We start from the raw sequence: 21,447 nt of genomic DNA on the forward strand, positions 1-21,447 counted from the left end.
AACCGATTTTCTTGAAATTTTCACAGATGGTGCATTTGATATTTGAAGGGGGAACGGACCCTCACCCTTACCATAATTTTCAGAAACGCCAGATCTCGGAGATGGGTGGTGCGCTTTAAGTGAAATATTGTGTGCTCTCATTTAGTACCCTAAAAATAAAAATTTGGTATCCAAATTTTGGATGGGGTACCTAGGGGGGCCGCCCCACCCTAAAACCTACCAAACATATATTTAGTCCAATCACGACAATATGGGACTCAAATGAAAGATATTTAGGATAAGAAAACGTATCTGATATCCAATTTTCGGACCAAGTGTTAGGGGGACCAACCCAAGACCCAAAACACCCCTAAATCGGACATATTTACCGACCATGGCAATATGGGACTCAAATGAAAGGTATCTGCGAGTAGAATACTAATCTGATTTCCTCTCACCAAAAACATCCCCCAAAGGGGACAAATTTACGACCATAGCAAAATGGGGCTCAAATGAAAGGTCTTTTCGAGTAAAGCACGAATTTGATATCAATATTCGGGAAAAATGTCTATGGGGCCACCCCACCCCCACAACACCACCCAAGTAGTAAGTATTTGCTAACTATTGCGATATGAGGCTCAAATAAGAGGGTTTTTAAAGTGGAACACTAATCCGATATATATTTTCAAGGCCAACTCACTGAGTGGCCGCCCATCCCAAAAACACCCCCAAGCCTGTCATGTTTGCCGACTATGGAAATATGGGGCTCAAATTAAAAGTATTTTGGAGTAGACCATGTATCGGATATCAAAATTAGGGACCAACTGTTTAGGGGACGTCCCACCACCATAACAACCCCCAAATAGGACGTATTTGCTCACCAAGACAATTTGGGTCTTAAAGAAGTGGAACTAAATATTTATAGTTTTTAGGGTCAATGCCCCGGTATGGGGCATAGGACATATTTGCTGATTTTTGCAATAAGGAGTTTAAATGAGATTAGAAATCCAATTTGATAGCCAATTTTTAGGCCAATGGGAATATGGGGTTCAAACAAATGATATATAGATATATGAGAATAGAGCATGTTGCTGATATATTTTCCGGGCTTGGTGTTTGGGGGACCACTCCAATCCCCAAAACATCCCTAAATTGGGCATATTTACCGACCATGTCAATGTGGAGCGTAAATGAAAGGTATTGGGGGATAGAGTAAGAATTGATACCCACTTTCGGGACCAATTTTCTGGTGGTCTACCCCTTCCCTAAAATTCCCCACAAACACCAATTTTAGTGACCATCGCAATTTGGGAGCAGAATACGAATTTGACATCCAAATTTAGGACCATGTATTAAGGGCATCAACTCTTTGCCAAAACACCCCCCAGAGGGTAAAAATTTTTCGACCATGCCAATATGTGGCTCAAATGAAAGTAAATTTAGATTAGAAAACGAATTTGATAACCAATTTTGGGGCCATGTGGTTGGGGAACGCCTCATCCCATAAACTCCCCTTAAACCAATGGCAATATGGGGTTTAAATAAATGGTATTTGAGAGAAGAGCACGATGCTGATATTTTTTCAGGGCCTAGTGTCTGGGGGACCACCTCACCCCCGAAAACTCCCCTAAATCAGATTTCATGAGAATATCGGACTGACATAAAGTATTTTAAGAATGGAGTACACCTTACATCCAATCTTAAATTCGCAGACCAATAAAGACCATATGGGATTCAGATAAAGGCACTTGTATTGTTAAACTGTTAGTCAAGCGATATACTGTTTTCGTAGCATGGTATTTCACTAAAAGCTCTTTAATTGTCGAAAATAAATATTCCAAGAAAACTTTTGTTCTATATAAAGTAAAAGAAGGCGCAGCGGAGCGGGCCCGGGTCAGCTAGTTCCTATTAAAATCGAGTAGAATTATAATAAACCAGGCAATAGAAGGTGCGCAGATTTCTGTACGGATGGTTCCAGACGACCTGGTGGGTTTCGGGGTATATAAATTTACAACCCTAGTAAAATTTTAAAAATTTTGGACAATTTGAGATCAAATTTTATCCAAATTTATATTATTGGATATATTTCCGTTAGGTTAGGTTTAAGTGGCAGTCTGCCATCAGGCTCACTTAGGTTAGGTTTAAGTGGCAGTCTGCCATCAGGCTCACTTAGACGCTTTCGTCTATTGTGATACCACAGGAACAGAAGAAGGAAGATGCCTTCTAGTTCTTACGGTTGAACCATCTAAATAGCTTCAAAAAGCCCAACAACTTGCGAGCGTTCACATCAGCTAAATTAGACAGGTTCTCAAAGAAATGAGAATCAAAAGTGGAATTCCTTCTGACTGCCACTGAAAGACACACACACACAGAAGGTGTTCTATAGTCTCTTCTTCTTCGATGCCCTCACAGCTTCTGCAAAAGTCGTTACTGGCAACCTTCAGTCTGTTAGCATGTTTTCCGAATGGACGGTGACCTGTCATGACGGACACAATGACTGAGACGTCTGTTCTTGCCACCGATAGCAAAGCGGTAGACCTCTTCAAGTCTTGATTAGGCCACATAGTTTTGTCATGCTCACAGCCCCCTCGTCCGCTTTACAATTCTGCTAAATCAGACAAGTTCTCAAAGAAATGATAGACTAAAGTGGAACTCCTTCTGACTGCCAGTGCCGGACACACACACTGCAGATATATATTATAGTCTCTTTTTGCTCAACATACTCACAATAGAAGTCGTTACTTGCAACCTTCAGTCTTTCAACAAATTTTCCCATCAAACAGTGACTAGTCACAATGACGGAGACGTCTGTTGTAGTGAGCGACAGCAAAGCGTTAGAACTCTTCAAGTCTTCAAGTAGTGTATCAAGCCGAGATACTTGGAATCAATAAACTGGTGGAATGGCTAAAATATCATAACGACGATTGGCATTAAATTTCTCTGAACTCAAACCGCCCTCGACTGCCGCAGATCTTTCATAGAAGAGACATCCCAGGAAATTGTAGAGAAGATGAGTTTGCAGGACAAGAAACTATCTTACACATTCCAGGGGAATTGGAATTTGTTGCTATGTTCTTGCGACATGTATCCTTAAGCCATTAGTGGGGATTGCGAAAACTTCAAAATTATGTGGCCAAACCTAGACTTGAAGAGTTCTAACGCTTTGCTGTCGCTCACTACAACAGACGTCTCCGTCATTGTGACTAGTCACTGTTTGATGGGAAAATATGTTGACAGACTGAAGGTTGCAAGTAACGACTTCTATTGTGAGTATGTTGAGCAAGAAGAGACTATAATATATATCTGCAGTGTGTGTGTCCGGCACTGGCAGTCAGAAGGAGTTCCACTTTAGTCTATCATTTCTTTGAGAACTTGTCTGATTTAGCAGAATTGTAAAGCGGACGAGGGGGCTGTGAGCATGACAAAACTATGTGGCCTAATCAAGACTTGAAGAGGTCTACCGCTTTGCTATCGGTGGCAAGAACAGACGTCTCAGTCATTGTGTCCGTCATGACAGGTCACCGTCCATTCGGAAAACATGCTAACAGACTGAAGGTTGCCAGTAACGACTTTTGCAGAAGCTGTGAGGGCATCGAAGAAGAAGAGACTATAGAACACCTTCTGTGTGTGTGTGTCTTTCAGTGGCAGTCAGAAGGAATTCCACTTTTGATTCTCATTTCTTTGAGAACCTGTCTAATTTAGCTGATGTGAACGCTCGCAAGTTGTTGGGCTTTTTGAAGCTATTTAGATGGTTCAACCGTAAGAACTAGAAGGCATCTTCCTTCTTCTGTTCCTGTGGTATCACAATAGACGAAAGCGTCTAAGTGAGCCTGATGGCAGACTGCCACTTAAACCTAACCTAACGTAAATATATCCAATAATATAAATTTGGATAAAATTTGATCTCAAATTGTCCAAAATTTTTAAAATTTTACTAGGGTTGTAAATTTATATGAATACGAACAAAATTTTTTTTAATTTTCAATTTTTTTGTTTTACTCATTTGCCAGATTATATGTTTTTCTTAACATAAATTTTTTCAACGTACGTACGTTATCATATCACGTAAGACTAAAATCAGTAAAATTATGCTTCCCTTAATAGCACATCTAAATCTCACTTTTGGAATTTATGAATTTCCATGAACACAAACATTTTTTTACAGCCTACACACTGCTCTTCAATCCAAAAAGAACAATGGATTTATTTTATTTTTTTAATTTTTTACAGCTCAAGACAACCTTGGTGGGGGTACTATTCTCCGGATAGTTCCTAGAGATGGCTGGTTAGCTCAACCACCTATAAATCCGTGGGTACAACTCGATCCTCCCGTTGCGCGAGTCATAGTAATTGACACCAAGACTACGAATTGCGAAACGCAGGTTTGTATGGGCCCCCTTACAATTAGTCCCAAAAATCCACAAAATTCTTTAACTTATATATACTTCCAGGCGGCCTGTACATTTACGGTGCGCAATACTCAAACCTTCAACATTGAATCCCAACGACAAGACGACATTATCTACAACTTTCTGATAGGGGGCGATGGCAATGTATACGAAGGACGCGGTTGGGATAACAGAGGTTCAACCATCAAGGGTTACAACGATGACAGCATTTCGTTGGCCTACATAGGATCATTCAAAACAACTAAACCCTCAGACAAGCAGCTCAAGGTCACTAAGCTGCTGCTCGAGGAAGGTGTACGCCTGGATAAGCTTTCGCCGGATTACAGAATTGTGGGCGCAAATAAATTGGACCCTGCATCGACGGCAGCTTCAGCTGATGGTTTATATGAAAGTTTTCAGAATTGGCCACATTGGTCGGAGCATTGAATAGGTTAATTAGAATTTAAGTAGATGCCTCCATCCATTTGATTGATCAGCAACTTTGGTATCGGGTAATTAGATTATTAGGTTGTCCTGTCTATGTGGCCTGAGAACCACATATTTCATATCGACTCGCCCACTAGTAAGCCAATTGCAATAGACGTTATGTGCTTCAGAATATACACGCGACTATGCGTTTGTTTGTCATTATGTTAATATTGTAGATTATGAAATATTTCGTACACTCATTTAAGAAGCAAAGTCCATCCCTTCATATTTGTAAATTCATTGTTCGTTAAGCATTTCCCAAAAAATAGTTTACATTAAAAGTTATAATTATCAAGAGACAAAAAGAGATCTTTTATTTGAATGCATTTGGCAAAATACGTAAGTGTGTATTTCCAATTTACATAGCCACAGATATATATATTGTGGAAATTTTCTCGTGAACAGAGAACAGATGGATTCAATATTCGACCCAAAAAAATGTCCATCATATACACTTTTCATTTGGATATTTTCAGTTTTTAATAAAATTCGATCGATTTCCAACTTCTGTTAAAATTTTGTGTCGACAATCTAAACCGTTGGGATTTTACAACGCAAGAACCTCAAAGCAAATCAGGCAATAACCACAAAAGATATGTATGTAAGTTATAATATCGAGCCCTTCCCGCGAAAACGATGCAAACGACAAAATCCAAATTTTACAGGAGACTGTTTTTATTGATTTCTTATTTTATTGGCCGTTAAAATTTGATATTAGACGTCTACTAAAGCATTTTTATAAGAAAGAAAAATATTTTGTTTTACTTTCATAAAAATCTTGAAATTTGGCACAGATGACTCTTGGGCTATGCCTCAACAGAAAATACAAAAATTGGTTAAAATCGGTTTAGATTTAGATATAGCTCCCATATAAATGTTAGACCAATTGGGACTAAAATTGCAATTATTTTGTCATTTATCAACTGATTTTCACGAAATTTGGCACGCGAAATCGGTTTAGATTTAGATATAGCCTTCATATATATGTGGTGGCCAATTTTCACTTCTAGAGCGTTTGTAAGCGCATTTATCATCCGAACTTTATCAAATTTTCTATGACACCTGCTATGTGTATGTAATTTGATCCAAATTGGTTCAGATTTATATATAGCTACCATCAGGGACGTAGCAGGGGGGGAGGTCTCTTTGGCTAACAAAATATGGAAATTAAACCTATTCTTAATAAAAAATTGCAGTAATATTTTTTTATATTTAAAGGAAATTCTATATGTATTTTTTAACATTGATAAATGATGCAAATATGTTAATACAAATTCCATAGACGGAACAAAAAGCTTGGTTCGAATATTGGCTAGGCAAAGAAATGGTTTAAAGATATGCCACATAAATTCTCAAGGTCTGGTAAGGAAGATTGATGAATTTGGATATATTTTTGAAGGATCAGGCATTGATATTATATGCCTTTCGGAAACATGGCTTAGTCCTTCCATAGCTGACAGTCTCGTTAACTTAAATGGATATACTGTGTTCAGATCTGACAGGGGAAATCGCGGAGGTAGTGTTGCCATTTATGTCAGATGAGACCTGAAAGCTAGAATTCGTTTAAAGTCTGAATTCGGGGACGTGTTTGTTGAACTATCTTCAGATCGTGAGAAAGTTTTAGTTGGTTGTATATACCGTCCGAATAATACGATTGACATACATGGGCTTCAGGTTGTACTGGAGTCCGTAGCACTGGGTTATAGTGATGTTATAATCACTGGGGACTTTAACTCAAACATACTTATAGATTCAGCTTTGACCGATGCTATGTTGACACTTGGCCTATTCGCCACCAATAATATAAACCCCACACATTTCACGTCAACCGTCAATACACTCTTAGATTTTTTCTTTGTCAATAATTCTTTGAAGATATCATTGTATGATTAGATTTCTGTTCCATGTTTCTCTAAGCATGATCTCATTTATCTCGCCTACGATTTTGATTTGGAGAAGGAAGAGAAGGACCTACCTTATCGTGACTACGGTAATTTGAATTATGAACATTTAGTTGGTATGGTCTGCCAGGTGAACTGGGATGACATTTTACGTCTCTATGATGCAACAGTTCCAATACAGAATAAAAGGGCTTCGGCCAAAACAAAGCCATGGTTCAAATCAAGAATCAAGGCGCTTATCGGTGAATTTGAATTATGAACATTTAGTTTGTATGTTCTTCCAGGTGAACTGGGATGACATATTTACACTTTTAACTGTCGATCAGCTGACAGCTTTCATTACGGAAATCATTTCTCTATGATGATAGAGACTTGACTTAGAGTAGATGGTAGCGTTTCAAGTCTCCAGAGCTGAAAGAAGAATTCCGTGAAGCCAGGAGGAAAGTTAACAGTTTTATCAATGCGGAGTGGAGCGGAGAATCGGAGTGGGTAAACCCAAGTCAAACACTCGATACCATGGGTATCTAGATGAACTCAAGAAGACCTTCGTATGCATACCCGATAAACAAACGGACACGCAATTTTACAGTGATGATGATGGGCCGGCTTTCGTTTTTGATGCCCGTAGTCCTTTTGAGTTTAGATGTGTTAGCCATGAGGAAGTTTATGAGAGTTTTGTCCATGTTAAGTCAAATGCAACTGGCTTGGACGGAGTTGATCCGAGATTTGTACGAATGTTACTTCCATATCTCCTACCGTACTTTACGTACCTGTTTAATTCAATTTTGGGCTCCAGTGTGTATCCTATTATTTGGAAGCATGCTAAGATTATCCCCATTCCCAAATCCAACGTTGATTATCGGCCGATATCAATTCTATGCTATTTCTCTAAGGTTTTCGGGAAAATTCTTCATGTACAGATGTTGGTATATTTTCACCAAGAGTCCCTGTTGTCAGAAAGACAGTCCGGTTTCCGCCCTGATCATAGTTGCATTACTGCGTTGGTTGAAATGGCTGAATCGAACAGGAAGGACATTGATGAGAACAAAATTGGCTTTCCGGTTCTTTTGGATCACTCCAAAGCTTTCGACACGGTTGATCACATGAATTTAACTACGGAATTTTTTTAACTTCACATCAACGGCAACGAGTCTGATTATGTCGTATCTAAGCGATAGACGGCAGTCTGTATGCGCAGGGAATGTATTATCTATCCTAGTTCCAGGTTTGATATATGGTTATGAACTTTTTTCGAATTGTGATTCTTCGAGCCTCCGAAAATTGAATGTAGCTTTTAACAGGATAGTCCGTTATGTGTATGGTTTGAAAAGGAGTCAGCACGTTTCACAAAATGTAGGTAGATTCTCTATTTGGACTTAGTTTCAACAATCTTCTAAATACCAGATCATTGAGAGACTGAGATTTGCCAATCTGATAGAGAAAGAAAGTTAAAACCTTTTAGAACACGGAGTCTTATGTCTGAACGACTATTTTATATTAGCAACATACGTCTTTGGAATAATCTACCACACGATATTCAATGCATCAGCAACACGATTACATTTAAAAAACGGCTTATTCAATTTTTCTCAAAAATTGTTTAAATTGTTTTGTTTTTGCATTTATTTTTATTTGTTTGTTTTGTTTTGTTAAATTCCCAATTACATACGGCTGTTTTTTCAACACTTTTTATTTGTAAACATTGTTTTATTCCACTTTTTATTTATTATAACCTAGTTTATTTATTGAGAACCTACTTTAGTTGGATATATTATATAACAATAAATTTACACTTTAATTATAAGATTATTATCTAGTTGTGTAGACAATAAATGACAAAATTTCTTATTCAGAATATTCTAAAAAAACAACATATTGCTGGGGCCAGGACCGCCTTAAAAATATCTTTCTTAAGGACAAAAGGATGACCACAGCTTCTCTGATTGATCATCGTTATATTGGTTTCAGCCTTTGGGAAAATACTGGAGTAGTGGTCCCTCGGCTTAACAGAAGAAAGGCGGATTGGGATAGATTTCGCCACACATTCTGCACCGCTATCCCTTCTAGACTAGAAAAGGAAGTGGAAACTACGGAGGATATAGACATAGTGGTCAAGAGGATCACGAAGACCCTGAATGACTCGCTGACCGCCATGATGGACCCCAGAGCTGATTGGTCTAAAGAAGGACTGCAGAAAACTCTTAAACAGAGCAAAAGCCACAAGAGCACCACACGATTGGGACAACTATAAGGCTGAGCTAAGAAAATATAAGGGCGAGCTTAGAAAGGCTCAGAACAATTCCTGGGTAGAATTCTGCAGCTCCGTGGAGGATACATCTGATACCTCAAGGCTAAGGAAGATTCTGTCCTGTCCTAGTACGTTGGGATATATCCAGAAGTCACAGAATGTATGGATAATATCTAGTGAGGAAACACTAGAACTACTCGTTGATACACATTTTCCGGGAAATTCTCCAACGGACAAAGTGGCGCCAGAAGAGGTTATCACTGGTATGCATTCGCCGGAGGCCATTGGGAAATTGTGTCTGAGCCGAAAATCCTTTAGGCAATAAGAAGTTTCGACTCCTTTGAGTCGCCAGGCCCGGATGATGTATCACCGGTTGAATTACAAGCTGTGTCTGATAGACTGGTTCCCTTGCTTAGGGAGGTATACTCTGCTTGTATCAGAATGTCATATATACCTGTGGGATGGAGGGACACGAAGGTCATTTCCATTCCGAAAGCAGGAAAACCCTACCACACGAAGGGGAAAGATTTTCGTGCTAGTAGTCTGTCATCCTTTATGCTGAAGACTCTTGAGAGTTTGATAGAAACATATCTTAGGACAAAGATCCCTGGAGATTGCGGCAGCAGCATGCATAAGTAAAGGCAAACCGACTGAAACAGCCCTTCCCGACCTAGTCGGCTACATAGAGGGTTCTCTCGCTGTCAAGAAATATACGATGGTAGCGTTTCTTGACTTTGATGATGCTTTCAATAATGTTCAACCGACATCAATCTCGAAGGAGTTGGAGTTTGTAGGCATCAATTCTACCGTAAGAAAGTTTACGAATAACTTACTTACTAAAAGATGCATTACGGCAGGCTTGGGATCTGTGGATCTAAAAAGATGGGTCACCAGAGGAACACCTCACGGAGGTGTACTGTCTCCTCTACTTTGGAATATAGCCATTAACAATATATTATTGTGTCTGGAAAAAAAGTTGTAAAAGTGGTCGCGTATGCTGATGATGTGGCAATTGCGGTTAGGGGAAAGTTTCCCAGCACTCTAAGAGACATACTTCAGGAAGCTCTACGTGCAATAGCAAAGTGGACCACTGAAAGTGGTCTAGGTATAAATCCGTGCAAGACAGAAGTAGTTCTTTTCAGCAGGAGATACAAGTTGTCCAAGGTGGCACCTGTCTCCTTGGGTGGAGAAAATGTTCCATTTACAAAAAGCCCAAAATACCTGGGTGTTTTGCTGGACAGGAAATTGAACTTCAAATCCAACATATTGGAAACGGTAAGAAAGGCAACTCTTGCCCTATACACCTGCTAGAGCCATTGGCGAAAGTTGGGGATTTAGACCGCGTGTCATGCATTTGGTATATACTGCAGTTGTCAGACCTATTATGCTGTATGGTGTTGTGGTCTGGTGGACGGCACATCAAAGACCACCTACTGCTCAATACTTAACCGGATCTAAAGGATGACTTGTTTGTGCATCACAGCCGCACTCAGTAACACACCATCTGATGCACTGAATTTAGTGCTTCATCTTATGTCTCTGAATATTGTGGCTACCCAAATTGCAGCGACCACTGCCGTGAGGTTAAGGGAGCTTTCTCATTGGACATGGGGCTGCTACGGACACTGTGTTATCCTTGATACAATATCTGATGTTCCAGACAGTGTGGATTACAACCTACCTGAGCCGCTTTTTCAAAAAAATTATTGCACCCTATTCCTGATAGAATCGAATGGAACTACGATATCCCTGGTAACAGAAGTTACATAGACTTTTACACGGATGTTTCCAAACTAAACGACCAGGTGGGCTTTGTGGTGTACTCTAAAGATCTATAACTGGTCATATCGAAGAGGTCACCCGACCACTACAGTATGTATCAAACGAAGATCCTTACAATTAAGGAAGTGGTGGAATGGCTTACATATAATGTCATAAGGACAGTAATCATAAATATCTTCTCAGACAGTCAGGCACCCATTAAATCCCTGAAGAGCACGTATTTCTGACCACAAAAACCGCCCTCGACTGTCGCAGATCTCTCAAAGAGATGGTTGAACGGTTCAAAATTCACCTGTTCTGGGTGCCGGGCCACAGAGATATCCCAGGGAATTATAAAGAAGACGAGCTTGCGAGACTAGGAACTACCTTACACACTCCAGGGACACTGGAATCTGTGGGTATGCTTCCAGCGACATGTAAGCTAAGTTTTCAGGACTAGGCCCTAAGGGCAACGAATGATAGATGATCACAAAGAGGGGGCTATGAGCATTCCAAAACTATGTGGCCTCATCTAGACTTGAAGAGGTCTACTGCTTTGCTGTCATTGGCTAGAACAGACGTCTCAATCATTGTGTCCGTCATGACAGGTCACTGCCTAATCGGAAAACATGTTGACAGACTGAAGGTTGCCAGCAACGACTTTTGCAGAAGCTGTAGAGACATCGAGGAACAAGAGACTATAGAACACCTTCTGTGTGTGTGTTCCGCACTAGGAGTTAGAAGGAGTTCCACTCTAGGTTCTCATTCCTTTGAGAACCTGTCTGATTTAGCCGATGTGAACTTTCGCAAGTTATTGGGCTTTTTAAAGCGATCTGGATGGTTCTAGGAACTAGAAGGCATCTTCCTTCTTCTGTTCCTGTGGTATTACAATGGATGAAAACGTCTAAGTGAGTCTGATGGCAGACTGCCACTTAAACCTAACCTAAGGACAAAATTATAATGAAATTCTTACTTAAAGCAAAATTTTAATAAAATTTGTTCTATACTTTTTCCTGACATTTTTTTACAGACAATTTGGCGTAAAATTTTGTAATGACAAAACTTCAGCCCGGGGCAGACCCTCCTCGAAATTATTTTTTCGAAGAGGTTTCTGATCTGAGACGATACTTGGATCGCATGCACGGCACAGTTTTGGACTGACGGAACCCTAGTATTGCCATCTGGAAGATCATGTTACACGGGCAGAAAAAATGACCAAAAGGGCAATAACAACCAGGAGGTTAAAGTCACGAAAAGTCTTGCAGTGTAAGAAGGAGATTAACGCCTTCTCTGAGGTTGGCACAATCCGCATCGTTTGGGTGCCGGGCCATAACGGAGTAAGAGGGAATGAAAGGGCAGACGATTTGGCAGTGAGGGCCAGAGAACTGCCGTCGATAAACTTGGTTAACCCGAAGCCTCTCGGGTCGACACAGTCCGATTTAAGGGCGTGGGCGACAACACAGTGGGTAGAACGGCGAAAATCATATGGGGTGATCCGGATCGTGAGAGGACGAGGCTATTACTGAAAGGAAGTAAGAAGGAGTGACCTTAGGTGGGGACACGATACTAGACATAAACTAACTTCGGGGAGTGGTATAGAAAACAAATAAGGATTTTGTAAGTAGAACGGAATTTCTAACTTTAAAAATGTTCTTTTTCGAGATTACTTTTTATACCCACCATCGAAATTTCCATTTCCGACCCTATAAAGAATATATATTTTTGATCAGCGTAAAAATCTAAGACGATCTAGCCACGTCCGTCCGTCTGTCTGTTGAAATCACCCTACAGTCTTTAAAAATAGAGATATTGAGCTGAAATTTTGCACAGGTTCTTTTTTTGTCCATAAGCAGGTTAAGTTCGAAGATGGGCTATATTGGACTATATCTTCATATAGCCCCCATATGGACCGATCCGCCGATTTAGGGTCTTAGGCCCATAAAAGCCACATTTATTATCCGATTTCGCTGAAATTCGGGACAGTGAGTTGTGTTAGGCCCTTCGAAATCCTTCCTCAATTTGGCTGAGATCGGTTCAGATTTGGATATAGCCCCCATATAGACCTATCCTCCTATTTAGGGACTTAGGCGAATAAAAGCCACATTTATTATCCGATTTTGCTGAAATTTGGGGCATTGAGTTGTGTAACGCCCTTAGACATCCTTCGTCAATTTGGCCCAGATTCGTCCAGATTTGGATATAGCTGCCATATAGACCGATCTTCCGATTTAGGGTCTTAGGGCCATAAAAGCCACATTTATTATCCGATTATGCTGAAATTTGCGACGGTGAGTTGTGTTAGGCCCTTCGACATTTTTGTACAATTTGGCCCTGAGCGGATCATAGCTGCCATATAGACAGATCTCTCGATTTAAGGGTTTGGGCCCATAAAAGGCGCATTTGTTGTCCGATGTCGCCGAAATTTGGGACAGTGTGCTAAGTTAAGCTCCTTGGCATACTTCTGCAATATGGCACCGATCGGTCCAGATTTGGATATAGCTGCCATATAGACCGATCTATTTATTGTCCGATGTCGCCAAAATTTGGGGCAGTGAGTGGTGTTAGGCCCTTCGGCATCCTTCTTCAATTTGACTCAGATCGGTCCAGATTTGGATATAGCTGCCATATAGACCGATCTCTCGATTTCATGTTTTGGGCCCATAAAAGGCCGAAGGCTGCCGAAATTTGGGACAGAGAGTTAAGTGAAGCCCCTCCACATATTTATGCAATTTGGTTTAGATCGATCAAAATTTGCATATAGCTGCCATATTGACCGATATTTCGATTTAAAATCTTGGCCTCAAAAAAATGCGCATTTATAATCCGATTTAACAGAAATTTGACACAATGACATATGTTAGGCTTTTCGACATCCATGTTGTATATGGTTCAGATCGGTTTATTTTTAGATATTACTTTACTTTAATTGGCTATGACAGAATATTTCTTCCACTAGCCGAACGTAGAATAGCGTTCCTAGCGCCTCGATCTTCTGCGCTCATTCTAAAATCTCTGACACCAAGTTTCGAGGTGTCTCCCACAACTTGATCTTTCCATCGGGCTTTTGGTCTTCCCGGTTTGCGTGTACCACCGTGTTTGCCTTCAAAAGACTTTTTTGCTGGAGCTTCTTCATCCATTCTGACAACATGACCTAGCCAACGCAGCCATTGTAACGCAACCGTTGTATTTTGGCGCGTGTAACTATAGTATCGTCGTCATACAGCTCGTGCTTCATACGTCGCCTATATTCTCTGTTAACAACTGGTCCATATATTTTACGAAGAAGCTTTCACTCAAATACTCCAAGCACAGCCTCATCTGCCTCCACAAGTACCCATGCTTCAGAACCATATAACAGCACGGGTAGTGTCAGTGTCGTGTAAAGTGTAGTCTTCTTCTGTCGAGATGTGGCCTTGTTTCTAAACTGCTTACTTAGTCCAAAGTAGCATCTGTTTGCCAGTATTATTCTTCGCTTTATCTCAAAACTGGTGTCATTCGTTTCGGTTACGGCGGTGCCGAGGTAGATAAGGTTACTGACTATCTCCAAGTTGTGGTTCCCAACTTTCTCCATGTTCTTTATCTGCTCGGTTGTGCAAGGCTTTTTGGGAGTGGAAACCATCCATTTCGTCGTACCTCTATTTACTGCCAGACCCATTTTCAATGACACTCTTTCGGTTCTTTCAAAGGCTGCAGTTACTACTTCCGGTGACCGACCTATGATATCGATATCGTCGGCATAGGCATAGGCGAGTAGCATGTGCTCTCTTGTGATTAGTGTACGGGACATAATATGCTGAGGTTCCAATCATCGGGTATGCGTTCTTCTAGCCAGATTGCGTAGATAAGCTGATGCATACGCCTTATCAGCGTGTCGCCTCCGGTCTTAAATAGTTCAGCGGGTAACCCATCGGCTCCTGCTGCCTTGTTGTTCTTTAGTCGGGTTACTGCTACTTAGACCTCATTCTGGAGGAGGCTTCCGGTACCCAAGTACGGATTTCGCGGCATTTTCCATGGAGTGGGCAATTGTTTGCCACTGCGCCATTATATCATCGTAACAAGGAGTGGAGTACGCCGCTGCCATTTGTTTTGTCTGCAGCTTTTCAATGTCCAGCTTCCGTGCAGTGTCAAATCGTACTTTCCTCGCTATGTTCAAACGGGTGCGAACCTTTGCTGCAACAAGGTAATGATCCGAATCTATATTCGCTCCACGGATCGATCGTACATCTAATACGCTGGATGAATGCCCTCCATCTATCACAACGTGATCAATTTGGTTTCTCGTGTATTGATCGGGTGACAGTCATGTGGCTTTGTGGATATTTTTATGTTGAAATCTGGTGCTACTAACTACCATGTTTTTTGCCGCGGCGAAATCTATCAGCCTCAACCCATTACTGGACGTTATCTCGTGGAGGCTAAACTTTCCGACTGTTGGACCAAAAATGTCTTCCTTCCCTATTTTCGCATTAAAATCTCCCAGAACGATTTTAATATCATGGGCGGGGCAGCAGTCATATTCTCTCTTTAGGCGCACGTAGAAAATATCCTTGGTCTGCTCGTCTTTGTCTTCCGTCGGGGCATTGGCACTTATAAGGCTGATGTTGGAGAATTTGGCTTTTATGCGGATTGTGGCTAGCCTCTCATCCACCGAAGTAAAGCTGGAGACTAGGTGTTTCAGTCTCCGACTAACCACAAATCCGCAGCCATAGTATACGTGTTATGGCAGCTATAGTATAGTTCGTCACCGTTTGGTGTTGTAGTGACGCCATTCCCAGTCCATCGCACTTCCTGTAAGGCGGTTATATCTGCCTTGTACTTCTCTAATACATCCGCCAGCGCGTTTACTGCACCTTCTCTATTAAGAGTGCGGACATTCCAGGTGCAGATCCGCAAATCATGGTCCTTTTTTCGTTTGCGTGGGTCGTCAACGTTGGGGGGGGGTCCGTTTTTACTATTCCTTTGTTTTTCATAGTAGTTCTATGTTTTCCGGGGCGTGTTACTGGCCCAGCGCCCCAACAACATGGGTTTGTGGGATTGCATCCCTCGTTTTGGCGAGCCGCTTGCTCCAAGATCCAACTACCTGAAGTTTTTCACTAAAATACCCAATTCGGACAAAGATGGTTTCAAAATCTAAATTTTTTATTAAATTTGCTCTGGAGGAGGCTACAAATACTATTTGGTGCAAAAAAACAAAAGCCGAAAATTCCCGAGACCAAAAGAGATATTGCAGACCTCAAGCGGACTTTTCTGTAATGATTTTTGAGCACTTTCCAGCAAAAATGTTGGAAATCGAAGCACAAATTAAGATTTCGGAATGCCGAGGTGACCAATTTCGATATCCTGCTGAGAGGCTCCCGGACGACTTACGGCATTGAAATTTTGCACATAGTCCCGTTAACTCTTTACCCGTTCTCAAACGGCAGATTTTTAACTTGTGTTTTCGATTCCACTGCAAAGCATCTGAATACAGTAAATTGCACAAGGCGTTTCGGTTCCTTTTTTTAGAGCTTTCATTATCTATGGATATAATATGGTACTTCTCTTCAATGGATAAACCTTTTCAACTTGCAAAGAAAATCTCCCATCACCGATCTCTCGAAAGAGAAACTAACAAAAAAATTGATAAACCTTTACGTTTTGCAATTCTTTGTCTTCCGATCACTAACCAATTTTTTTTTAACTGATATTTTTTCTTCGTAATGTTTCAATTAGTCGCAAAAGTTATTTAAAACTCGTACTATTTTACGCATCGCTGCTTTGGTTGTTTTTGAACCCGCAAAGCAAGCACAAAGGCGCTTGCGTATACGAGAAACTAGGCGTAGTAAGTGCATTAATAATGCAAGTGCTTTAATGATCAACATTGAAGGAGTTTCGTTTTGTTCCATCTTTTTTTGTGTGCACTTCAATGAAAAAAGGTTGTGTGAAAATTTCAACTTGCGCTTTTAAAACAATTCGCTGCAGAGAAGTATTCGTTATAGAGATGTTTGTATATGTTAAAAAAAATGTTAAATGTTTGTTTTTCGGAAAAATTTTTTTCTATTGGAAAAAATTCCATGAAGATTCTGCCTTAAATAAAATTTTAACTACGTTTTGCAATTACAAAAAAATTTTATCTTTTGAAAAAATTACATTGCGATTAGGTCTTTAAAAAACTGCATTAACCCATTAACGACGAAAAATAACCAAGAATAGAGCTGTTTTAGAAAAATTCTAGCTCGAGTTAGGATAGAGGTATCTTAATGAAATTTGGATTGGCGTAAAGTGGACGACTGAAACCAGTTAAAATAATTTTCTCGTTGTGTTTTGGCGGAAAATTAGCTTGTCGAAAGTCGGCAATTTTTTGTATCCCAAAAATCAAACAAAAAAATTTTTTCAAAATTCTTAGGAGTGAGATTTTTGGAATCGGTTTTAGTGTCTTGTTGTACAGTTGAACCTCTATCATCCATGCTTCAAGAATGCTACCTCTATTAACCGTGCTTTCCTCCTCTATTATCCGTGCTCCATTCACATTTTTTGATGTAAAATTCTGGGATTCCCCTTTTTAATTGGAGTTAAAGTTGAGTATCTAAAAGCATTCAGTCTGTCATTGAAAGTAAATCGGTCATGGTGTTTGTTCGAAAAAGGCTCCAACTACAAGAAAAAGAGAACGTAACGTTCTTTCAACACAAGAAAAATTAGAACTGAATAAGATGACAGTAAATCTACGTTGGTTTGTTATCAGAAAAATATGATGTTGGCAAACAAACTTTACGGCATTTAACACAAAAGAAGAAAATAATTTTCTAATATGCCTCTAGAAATTTTACAAAACTTTTGCTTAGATAAGGAGTGCAAAATACTTTTGTTTCCAGATATATGTAAGCAGTGATATCTGAAAAAGTTATAGTACAATTTTTTCCACATGCTTAATTCAGCCTATTGTTCAAGGGACAATCCGAAACTTCAACCACCGTAAATGTATCACCCAAAAACTTTTGGTTTCAGACAGCAAACATAATTTCGCCAAATCTTTGAATATCAAGGCAGTAGATATATCTTATGCTGCTATTATAAAGGGTGATGCATTAAATGTTCATTTAAGTCAACAGTACTGTCCATATAGTTTTATGTTTGAAGTTTGACCGTGACTGCGCCTTAAATTGTCCATCCACATAGTCCAATTTTGGCATACTCTTTCCAACATTTCGGCCGGTTTCTTACGAATAAATGCTTCAAAGTCGTCTTCCAATGCGTCAATTGAAGCAGGCTTATCTGTACAGACATTAGCTGTAACATAGCCCAAAAAAATGCTGTATGACATGTGGCACCATCTAGTTGAAACCACATGGCTTGCAAGTCAAGTTCTTGCATTTTGGGCAAAAAAAAGTTGGATATCATCTCACGACAGCGCTCACCAATCACAGTTACGTTACGATTCGCATCATCTTTGAAGAAGTACGGTCCAATGATGCCACCAGCCTATTAACCGCACCAAACTTTGTATTGTTAGCTCTTGCAATGCTTCTGGCTTCGCTCAATGGAAGAAGCGCGCGATGAACTTTCTTAACAGAGCACGCATTTTGATAATAAAATTCAATAATTTGCATGCGTTGTTCGTTTGGAAGACTATTCATTGTTAAATTATAAACTGAAGATGTTTGACAGTGAAGCAAAATACGAAACGTGCATCAGCTGTTCAAATCAGTGTTGAAAAGAAGACAGTAGCTAAAAAATCACCATTTACAATTAAATATTGCAATAACACCTGGATGTTCAATTGATAGCCTCTCAAAGTAGATGGAGCTCGACGGTGATAACACATCCTGCGCTATTGTATCCGATGGCATAATACGTATGACTAATTTAAGTGGGAAAGGTATTTGGAAGAATCAAACGAAGAAAACTTAAAACGAGTAAAAGCGTGCTCAGTTCGGCCGGGCCGAATCTTATGTACCCTCCACCATGGATCGCATTTGTGGAGTTCTTTTCCCGGCATTTCTCCTTAGGCAAAAAAAGGATATAAGAAAAGATTTGCTCTCCTATTAGAGCGATATCAAGATATGGTCCGTTTTGGACCACAATTAAACTATATGTTGAAGTCCTGTGTAAATTTGTAATTTTTTTTTGTAATTTATTTATTTACACCCGCACAACAAGAATATAAAATTCTTATAATTAAAGTGCGGATAATATCTCCAACAATTGTACATAGTAAACACTTAAAACTAAGAATCTATAGCTACACAATACATCACAGATTTTGAATGAATAACTTACGGAAAAAACTAACAATTGTGGCTTTGTAGATTTGAATTTAAAAGAAAAAAAAAAAACAAAAGTGAATTTATCAATTAAAGAGGAATTAGTAGACTTAGTTGATCCGAAAAAAAAGAATTTAAGGTAAGTATAGAAGAATAAAAATATATATATAAATGAGTCTTAACATTCATCAACTTAATGCAGTAAAATGTTTCCAAAGTCTTGCCGAGTTACTGAGTAATTGCAGATCGTTAGGAAGAGAATTCCAGAGACGTACAGCGAATATGAACATATGCCATTCAGAAACAAGCCTCCGATACATTTTGGGAATGATTTTTTTTACCTCTAGTAGATCTGGCGAAATCAATAAATCCATACAGATATTGTGGTGCCTGCGTGTAGATCAGTTTATGCAGGAAAGTAAGCGATCTTAGGAACAACAATTGCTGTAAGGAGACGCCATACAGAGATAAACAGTATTCAGAGATGGAATCGCGCCGTCTCAAGCCAAATACATAACGAGTAACGCTATTAAAAAAGGTGTTAAGCTTACGTCTACTTACCGAGTCGCAATTAGCAAACAACTCACAGCCGTAGAGAATGCCAGGAACAAGATAAGTCTTTGCCAAGAGAGACCTAACCCGCAGCGGAGTAACCGACTGAGTGGCCCAGAGAGCACGCAATTTTGAATATCCCTGACCAACGACAGAGTCGATATGATTACTCCAAGTCAGAGTGCTGTTAATAACCACGCCCAAGTTCTTTGCATGAGGAACGATTTCCAGTCTAGAGTCGTTAATGTATATACCGACATCACATGAGAAACGAGACAGCCTGTTTCTGATAACCACACACTTGGACTTTACAGGGTTGAGACGCAGGCCATTGGCTTTCGTCCACATGCTGACTCTCGACAGATCATGATTAAGCAGACGTATGTTTTCAGCAATCTCATCCCTCGGACTGCCGATATATATTTGTACATCGTCAGCGTACATATGTACCTCACAATAAGACAATTGACCCGCCAAGTCGTTACTGTACAATGAAAAGAGAAGAGGACCCAGAATTGATCCCTGAGGAACACCTTTTGAAACAAGCAGAGGTGCCGATAGAGGAGACTTATAACTGACGGACTGAGTGCGGTGTGACATGTACGACAAAATAAGACGAACGGACGTAGAGGAAAAATTGTAAAGATGTCTCATCTTATCACATAACAAGGAATGATCCACAGTGTCAAATGCCTTAGAATGGTCAAGAGGAACAAGGAAATTTATCTTGTCATTCTCCAAATTGACCCTGATCCTCTCAGTGACCTCTGTCAAGGCAGTTACGCAGCTGTGGTAAGGTCGAAATCCGGACTGTCTCACATATAACAAAGAGTTCTCGTTGACAAAAGACGACATTTGCAAATACAACAATTTCTCAAAGACCTTTGACAAGTAACAAAGAATCGCAATTGGTCTATATTCCTTGGAATTTTTAGGCAGTGGGATGACTTTGGCATGTTTCCACGCTAATGGAAAGTAACTCGTGGTCAAAATCCTATTGAAAACATAGGTTACATGAGGAATAATAAGGGGGAGCAAGAGTCTTACAAATCTAGGATCAATGCCATCAGATCCGACAGCGTTAGACTTTACAGTCGCGACGCACTCAAGGACATCGGTGGGACCAATACAGCTGAAGCCAAAACCAGAGTCGTCATCGAGGGAGGGGGAGACATTGAAGCCATAGAAATTGGAATCAACTGGGATCTGTGGGACATTAACAAAAGCATCGTTAAGCCCATTGATGTCCAAGTTTGTTGAACATCTATTAGTATCTTTCCCAATTCCTATGTCTCGAATAACCTTCCACGTTCTCTTGGAGCCTATTGTAGAAGTAAAGCATCTGTAATAGTAGTCTTTCTTGGCTATCTTGATCAACTTATTGACATGGTCTCTTGCTAAGCGAAAGGCATCATGTAACTCAGGCGTCCTGAAACGTCTCCACCTGCGATGCGACATATTCCTCACGTGAATAGCCGAACGAATATCCCGGGAGAACCACGGTTTCGATCTGGAGGACACTTCTCTAGTCTTTAGTGGAACCGTAAGTTCCTGTAGGTCACGGATATTTCTCTGTAGAAAGTCAGTTTGTTCATCGATAGTTTCTATACGAAATATCAGATCCCAGTCGATGAGCACAGAACTCGAAAGCAAAAAATCATGGTCGAGACGGGCAAAGTCTCTATATGAATAAGTTTCCCTAGTCCTGGTGAGCTCAAATTCTTAACATAAAAAGATCAAGTCATGGTTCGAAAAACATGAGGCTGACAGTTAGTCGTATAGGAGGACTTTTGAAGTGTCACTAACAAAGTACAGATCGATCGAGAAGCGTGCTGGAGGATGCGGAAAAATGCGTGGGAATTGTTGAATTGACAGGCAAAAGCCCCAAG

The 21,447-nt window shown here is 40.1% G+C and overlaps 1 protein-coding gene and 1 long non-coding RNA gene across 3 annotated transcripts in view; one reads left to right on the plus strand and one right to left on the minus strand.

Annotated features, from left to right (window-relative positions):
* The window catches only part of LOC106088838 (peptidoglycan-recognition protein LC), a 116,711-nt gene extending 111,888 nt beyond the window's left edge, over positions 1–4,823 (plus strand). For both annotated transcript variants that reach the window (XM_013254532.2, XM_013254535.2), the window contains exons 4-5: positions 4,210–4,361; positions 4,431–4,823. In XM_013254532.2, coding sequence (XP_013109986.2) covers positions 4,210–4,361; positions 4,431–4,814 — 536 coding nt within the window. In that variant the 3' untranslated portion in view covers positions 4,815–4,823. The remainder of the gene's footprint in view (positions 1–4,209; positions 4,362–4,430) is intronic.
* LOC106087785 (uncharacterized) overlaps positions 1–21,447 on the minus strand; it is a 95,850-nt gene that overhangs the window by 22,557 nt on the left and 51,846 nt on the right. The gene's annotated exons all lie outside the window — the stretch shown is intronic.

Source organism: Stomoxys calcitrans, chromosome 1 (genome assembly GCF_963082655.1).
Source record: "Stomoxys calcitrans chromosome 1, idStoCalc2.1, whole genome shotgun sequence".
Taxonomy (NCBI): domain Eukaryota; kingdom Metazoa; phylum Arthropoda; class Insecta; order Diptera; family Muscidae; genus Stomoxys; species Stomoxys calcitrans.